Source organism: Geospiza fortis, unplaced genomic scaffold (genome assembly GCF_000277835.1).
Source record: "Geospiza fortis unplaced genomic scaffold, GeoFor_1.0 scaffold147, whole genome shotgun sequence".
Lineage (NCBI taxonomy): Eukaryota > Metazoa > Chordata > Aves > Passeriformes > Thraupidae > Geospiza > Geospiza fortis.
The window spans coordinates 1,501,752-1,508,682 of NW_005054372.1; the positions used below are offsets into that span (position 1 = coordinate 1,501,752).

Consider the following 6,931-nt stretch of genomic DNA (forward strand, 5'->3'; position numbering starts at 1 on the left):
CTTGCCTCAACACAGCAAGACCCTGTGGGGTCTGTGGTCTGTGGCTTTCTGCACTGATCAAGTGTCTTGGGATATTTAAAGTAGAAGCTGTAGTTTACTCATGTCCTATCTACCACTGGGGAATGTCCTGTTTGTATTGCTGCCACTGTTTCCTTTCTGTGTGTCTGTATGAGCATTGGTCCTTGCAAACAGTGCCTGCTGTAACTTGTTATTTATTTCAGAAGGGGCTGTAGGTTATTCAGCTGATGTCCCTACACCAGACCGACCCCACAGTGAGACAGCCACCTATGTTAATATTCCTGTCAGCCCTACTTCCAAAAAACAGCTTCACTACATGGAACTGGAGCTTCAAGAATCTAGCACAAGCATAAGAGGTAAGGAAGTCTGTGGTACTTTTAAACAGCAAAAAATAGGCAGAATGTATGGGTATGTGGAACCTGCTTTCCTATAGGGAGCAGATGAGGGAGCTGGGGATGTTCAGCCTAGAGGACAGGAGGCTCAAGGAGGGACCTTAATCCTCCTACCTGAAAGGAGGCTGTAGTCAAGTGGGGGTTGGCCTCTTCCCCCAGGAAACAGTGACAGGACAGGACACAGCCTCAAGCTGCGCAAGGGGAGGTTCAGGTTGGGCATCAGGAAGAATTTTTTCACTGACAGGATCAAGCATTGGAACAGGCTTCCCGGGGAAGTGATGGAGTCATCATTCCTGGAATTGTTCAAGAAACAACTTGATGTGGCACTCAGTGCTGTGGCTTAGTTGATGGTGGTGCTTGGACTCAAAGCATGGACTCAATGATTTGGAGGTCTTTTCCAACCTGAATGATTCCATGATCTACCAACAGGCTTCTGCTAACAGAGGAGTTGAACCCTCTAATGTTTCTGAGGCAGTTTTTTAAATTGGCATCTCTTCTTGGAAAAGATTTTTGAGTAATGAAGTTCTATAAGTTGTTGTATCCCTTTGACAGGTGATTGTATATGCACTCCTTCTAAAGTGAACATTTCAAACTCTGGAGTTTGAAAGACAGTAATTTGCTTGTGTTCTCAAGATTTTCATTGCATATTAGGACTACACTTACCTCATTTTTCTTGGCTTCAGAAACAGGGCTGTGGGTGTACAGGGCTTGCTCCTGAAGACACTGGCTCTGGAGCCATGCAGCAAATGATTCAGAACAGAACACAGTGTTCTTCTATCTGCTCTCCATGTGGGCATGTGAAAGTGCTACAGAGAGAATGCAAATGATTTCATTTTTTATGTTTTTTTTTTCTTTTTAATTATTTTGTTTGGATTGGATATTTTACTTCTAATGCTTAACTTGGGTAATTAGCACAAAAACATGCAATACATCTGCTATGTGCTGTCATTTAGAGATGCAGTCCTTGCTACAGCAAGCCTTTCATCAGAATCTGGCATTTAATTCCTTGCATTTGATATTGATAGGTTTTCCATCTATACCTCTCAGCTATAAAGACTTTAATTTTTATACTTCTAATTTCAGCAATTTCATTAACTTTGAAATGCTAGCACTTTTCCCATGCTTTTGCTTTTTTAATGTTTTTATTTTTTCTTTATGTAATTCTAAGCTTCTCCCAGACCTTAATGTAGTTCTCTCTACAACCATTGTGTTGAAATGTAAAAGCAATATTTCTCTTAATTTTAAAGACAATGGACCAGGGCATTAAAAATGAAGAGTTAAATGCTATAAATCTTCCTAAATGTCAACTACCCTCCCAATCTCAAATTGTGTAACTTTAAAGGTGCATGTAATGACTAAAAATATTTAAATTTTTTCATATTAAAGTTTTCCCAGCCTCTAGCCTTATAGAGGTATTTTACTGCTCAACTCTTAATACTTAATACATAAGTATTTTACTTAACTTGTCTCCACTATTGCCTAGAAAAAATGAGCTGAAGTGTCATTCTGTGTGAGGCTGAAGGTGTTTGCTCTGGATAACATCCACAGGGTGCCTAATCCAGACAAAGAACAGTGCCAGCTGCCACAAGAGTTTTCTGTTCAAATAGCAGGAGTTCAAATAGCTGCCAATTTCCTTATTGGCAGCTTGGTGAGGAAGCCTCCCAGGAGTGGGAGAGCCAAGTTCAATTTTGTCATTGACTGGGAGTCATAGGGGTGGAGATTCACACCTGGGGCAGAAATGCAAGTGGTACATTTGCTTATTTGAGGAAAACCAGACCACTAGAATATGTAGATAACAAAGCTTTCGAGGTGGTTTGTTTTAGTGGTGGTTATCACCTTACTCCCTTTGCACAGCTTTCTCTGAGACTGGACAAAGATATGCCAGGAAATCTGTGGAGGAAGTATCACAACAGCTCTTTTGCTCAGGAGTGTGTGAGGGGTGTAGCCTTTTACAGGGTTCCATGTGGTATTTCAGGGAGTGGATCGTCCCGGTATGCCCAGATTGACATCGCAGCCACCGAGACGGCGCACAAGGTGGGGACGCAGCACGCGCAGTGCCGCCAGGAGCGCCTGCAGGAGCTGGAGCACAAGAAGAAAGGAGCTCAGCAGTGACCTGGCCAGGAAAGAACTTTGTGCTCACCACAAATCCATACTAAAAAGATTCACGTTTGTTGCAAAAATGCACTCACACAAATCGCTGCCATTGCTCCTTGCAGTTACACCAGATTCATTCCGATGTCTTGATTCCTGATTGGAAAGCTGGTAGCACGAGGGGTGTGTTTGGTCTTTCCTTTTATTTTAATTTGGTTGTGAAGTCCAGATTTTTTGTCATATGCAATGACAGATGTAAGTTACCTTTCTCTATAATTCTAAAATCATGGAGAACCTGGAACCAATTTCAGTGTTTATTAAATGGTGGCATTTTCTTTGAAAATAAAGAACTTGAATGTGTGTGGATAAGGGAATGTGAGTGTGTGTGGTAAGTGTACACATATGTTTGCATATGTCTGTATGTAAGCACACATTACTGATAAAATATATGTATATATCTGAGTGTATAAAATATGTAAAACCTCTATTAATATATTAATGGACTCTTACAAAAGCAAGAAAATTCAGTGCCTGCTCTTTTTGCAGGTACAGTTTTGTTCAATTTATGTGCTTATTTATGGACATGCTCAACTACACCTATGGATAATTCAGTTTTATACCTCACCAAGTCCTGCAGCTTTGGCTAAAGTTGCTCAGATGTAAAAGCTGGAGTGTCAGGGATGCACATGTGTCTGCAAACAGACAAGAGCACACAAACAAGTTATTTAATTATGTCTATGAACCACAGTAATGTGAAGGGGAATTTGGGTGTTTCTTCTCTTGAAAAGCCTAGGTCAAACCATGAGTTTGATTTTGTACTTGCTGGGTACCTGTAACTCTTAGCAATTTTCCTGGAGCTGAACATATGTATCACTTTGAAAATCAGGTCTAAAATATGCTAATATACAGCATATTATAAAACCAAGGTATTCAAAAGAAAGATTCACTTTTCAAAATTGGGTCTTTAATGTCACAAAAACTATTCCTAATGTAAAACCAGCATCCACCTTAAATCTAAAACTTTATTGAATTATTCTCTGCTGTCCCTAAGTAGCATAAAACCAGCTCTGTAAGAGGATGATATCTCCAGAGATGCTACAGCCTTGAGGCACAACAGGATATTATCTTGTAGAATAGGTTTACCCATGAATCTGGCATATCTTGCTTTTGTACAATGAGAGTTTATGATTCAAAATTTAATTTCCCATGTTGTCTATGTAAATATTTTTATTTGTCCTCATATAAAATGTTATTTAAATAAAATGTTATATAAAATGTATAGCAGTGATGTTAGACTAACAAAGAAATGTACTTAAGAAGGAAAGAATTTTTTTTTCTGATGAAATATCACCTTTGGCTTCCAGAAGTTGCCAGGAGTGACATCTTGGGTATTATGATTTTTTGTTTGTGTCCTCTTAAGATCCAATGTTACAGCCAAATTCTCTTTTCTAGATATGATTATAATTTATATTGGTGGGTGGAAGTTTTGTGCCAGTGAGGGTTTTACTAAGTGGCTTAAAATGAGAGGTGGGGTTTTGTTTCTGAGGCAGAATTTAACCTACAAATTTATTTGAATGTAGCCTCAGTAGTAATGTAAAATATCAGAAATCTCTCCAATAAAAACCCCCAGTGTTTGAGAGTTGACAGTTGCCGTTCTTCTCTGTCCTGTGTTCAGATGTATTTTTATCTTGATCCACCTAGCATATTTCTGAAGGGAAAAGAGATCTTTCTTAGGAGATTCTAAGTTTAAAAGATTTTTCTTTGACAAGTGTACAGTGGTGATCTGCTTTTTAAATTTCAGTACAACTGGAATGGCCTGGGCCTCTTGGGGCCAGGTTTTTCTGAGTTCTTCAGTCAAGGATCCTCCACTGGAGGACTTGCAAGGTTAAATCTCTTCATATTTAGGATGAGCACAGCTTGACTGATGCATTGAAGTGTAGTGTTTTCCATGACAATATATAATGAAACTACAATATTTTTGTTGCAAAAATCTGTTTATCAGGAAAATATATTACCCAAGGTCTCTACAAAGGCTGCCTTTCTGAATGTTACTTGCATTAAATCTGGGACTTGCAGCATGAGCAAGGATTTGACACAATAGTAAAGGTCATGAGATTGCTGCTGGCCTCATAGAGGAATCACAATTTTTAAAAAGAATGTATTTTTCAGGTTGAGCAAGTCTGTGAATCTGCGCATGCACATGGTTTTCTGTGCACATGTGTTTGTGTATGTCTTAGTAATTTCTGTTTCTTTTAAATTATTTTTACTTCACTTGAATAGGACAAATAGATGACTTTCACTTAGTTTTTAAATTCACTTTATATTGTCATGCACTAAATTATACTAGGAGCTGAAGCAGGAGACCAAGCCAAATTGTTGCATCTGTTGAAAACTGGTTGATTTTTGTTTCAGTAGTACCTGCAGGTTCTACCTCCCTGTCAAGTTACAGGCTTGACATTTCTGTTGAAGCAACTGGAGCTTTCTCATTGGAACAACAGGACCTCACAGAAATGGAAACCTTTTTTCCTAAATAAATAAAATCATGTGTCTTCAACTTACACTAGTGAACCAGGGTAATGGAAATCAAACCATAGTCCTGTTAGCAGCCTTGTGTTTGTTCAAACACCTTGCATAAAAACATGTGCATGAGTGATCTAAAATACAGTTTGTGATTTCTATGGGATGAGTCCAGATACAGAACTCTTTGCAAAAAAACCCAAAACAACAACAACAACAACAACAACAACAACAAAAATCAACCAAAAAACCAAATTCTCTCGCGCTTTTGGAAATAAATGCAACTTGTAACTTTTGATGATAAAAAAGATTTGCTCATTTTTAATTTAGCATTCTATCAGTCAGATCTCCTCCTGTCTTTGCCAGGAGCACAAAGTATTAATTAGCAGAAGAGCAAGACAATGTGATGTGGCTGGTACTTATGAAAGGTGTTCTTGTAGGACTTTAATGTGGCAGAAGTGCTCTTGGTGATAAGAAAAAGCTCTCATCAAGTGCAGTGTTTGGGCATAAGCATTGGTGTGCTGTGCTGCCTCTTTCTTCCTGATAGACCTATGCCAAATGTAACTGCTGCCTCAGTGGGGCCAATGGCAATGTTCATAAACTGCTATGGAACAGTTTTACATGCAAATATTTGGGTGATGGAATTTTCTCCAAGGTAACGGGCTGCAGGATGGAGGGCTGGAGTTTGCAGGGATTTAATTCCCAACAATGCAAATAATTGTCTGGGTTTTAATAGCACTCTGGCACCTAGTTGTGGAAAATGCCAGTAGGTGTCTTTAGGCATGTAAATGTTTGTGAAAATCTGCCCTGAGAGTTGTTTTCAGCAAATGGCTTGGAAAAAATCCTCATTTTTCCTCTCTGCTGTAAACAAAACAGTTTTAATTAGAGTAGCTTGGCAAACTATATTTGAATTTGAATTATGAGTGACTGCATTTTTTGTGTGATGCTGAAACATGCAGCCCTTGGTAAGTTTCTCATCTAGTTTGTCTGGAATAAGACACATACTTGGTACAATAACCATGGGGAGAAGACACAGTCTTTTTATTTAACAGTTATTTTATTTAACAGTACGAGTTACTGTTAAAATTATGGGGATTTTTTTAAGATGACAATGCTGTTACATTTTTATGTCACCTTTTCTTTGGAAAGATCCTCAGCTCTCATTTGACCAGTCATACAAACCATATTCTATAATCTAAGTTGAAAGGAAATGTTAATTTAATCTCATACAGCAATTAGAACAAGCAAAGCAGAGTAAGGCTGGGAGAGTTAAAAGTAATTAAAAGGAATTTTTGTAAGGAGCAGGTCTGCACCAAACACAGCACAGACAGCTGGGCAAAAGAGGTGAATGTGTGTTCAGCTTTGGTACAGCCTTATCTCGAGTGATGTGTGCAGTGCTTGGTTCACAATTTGGGAAGCAAGGGCAGGTCCCTGAATGTGTCCAGAGAACAACAAAGCTGGTGAAAGGGATGGGAGTGCTCTAAGGGGAGGCTGAGGCTCTGGGTTTGTGCTGTTTGGAGCAAAAGAGGCTGAGGGGTGACCTCATTGCTCTCTGCAGCTTCCTAAGGGGAAGCAGAGAAGAAGGTGCTGAGTTCTTCTTGCTGGTATCCAGAGATAGGATGTGCAGGACTGGTGCAAAACTGCACCATGGAAGATTTAGACTGGGCTTTGGGAAGCATTTCCTTACCAAGAGGTTGGTCAAACATTGCAATAGGCTTCCCAGAGAGGTGATTCTTGTCCTAGGCCTGGCTGTGCTTAAGAAGCATTTGGAAAATACCCTAAATAACATGCTTTAACTTTTGGTCAGCCCTGAATTGGTCAGGCAGGGGGATTAGTTGGTTGATACTGCTCTCTCCGAATTAAAATCTCTCCTCTCCTCTCCTCTCCTCTCCTCTCCTCTCCTCTCCTCTCCT

General features: G+C 39.4%; 1 protein-coding gene across 1 annotated transcript in view; it reads left to right on the forward strand.

Moving 5' to 3' along the window:
• The window catches only part of DOK7 (docking protein 7), a 55,224-nt gene extending 52,702 nt beyond the window's left edge, over window positions 1-2,522 (forward strand). The window contains exons 9-10 of the mRNA XM_005424735.2: window positions 222-374; window positions 2,386-2,522. Of these exons, the coding sequence (XP_005424792.1) occupies window positions 222-374; window positions 2,386-2,522 (290 nt within the window). The remainder of the gene's footprint in view (window positions 1-221; window positions 375-2,385) is intronic.
• Window positions 2,523-6,931: the final 4,409 nt, after the last annotated feature.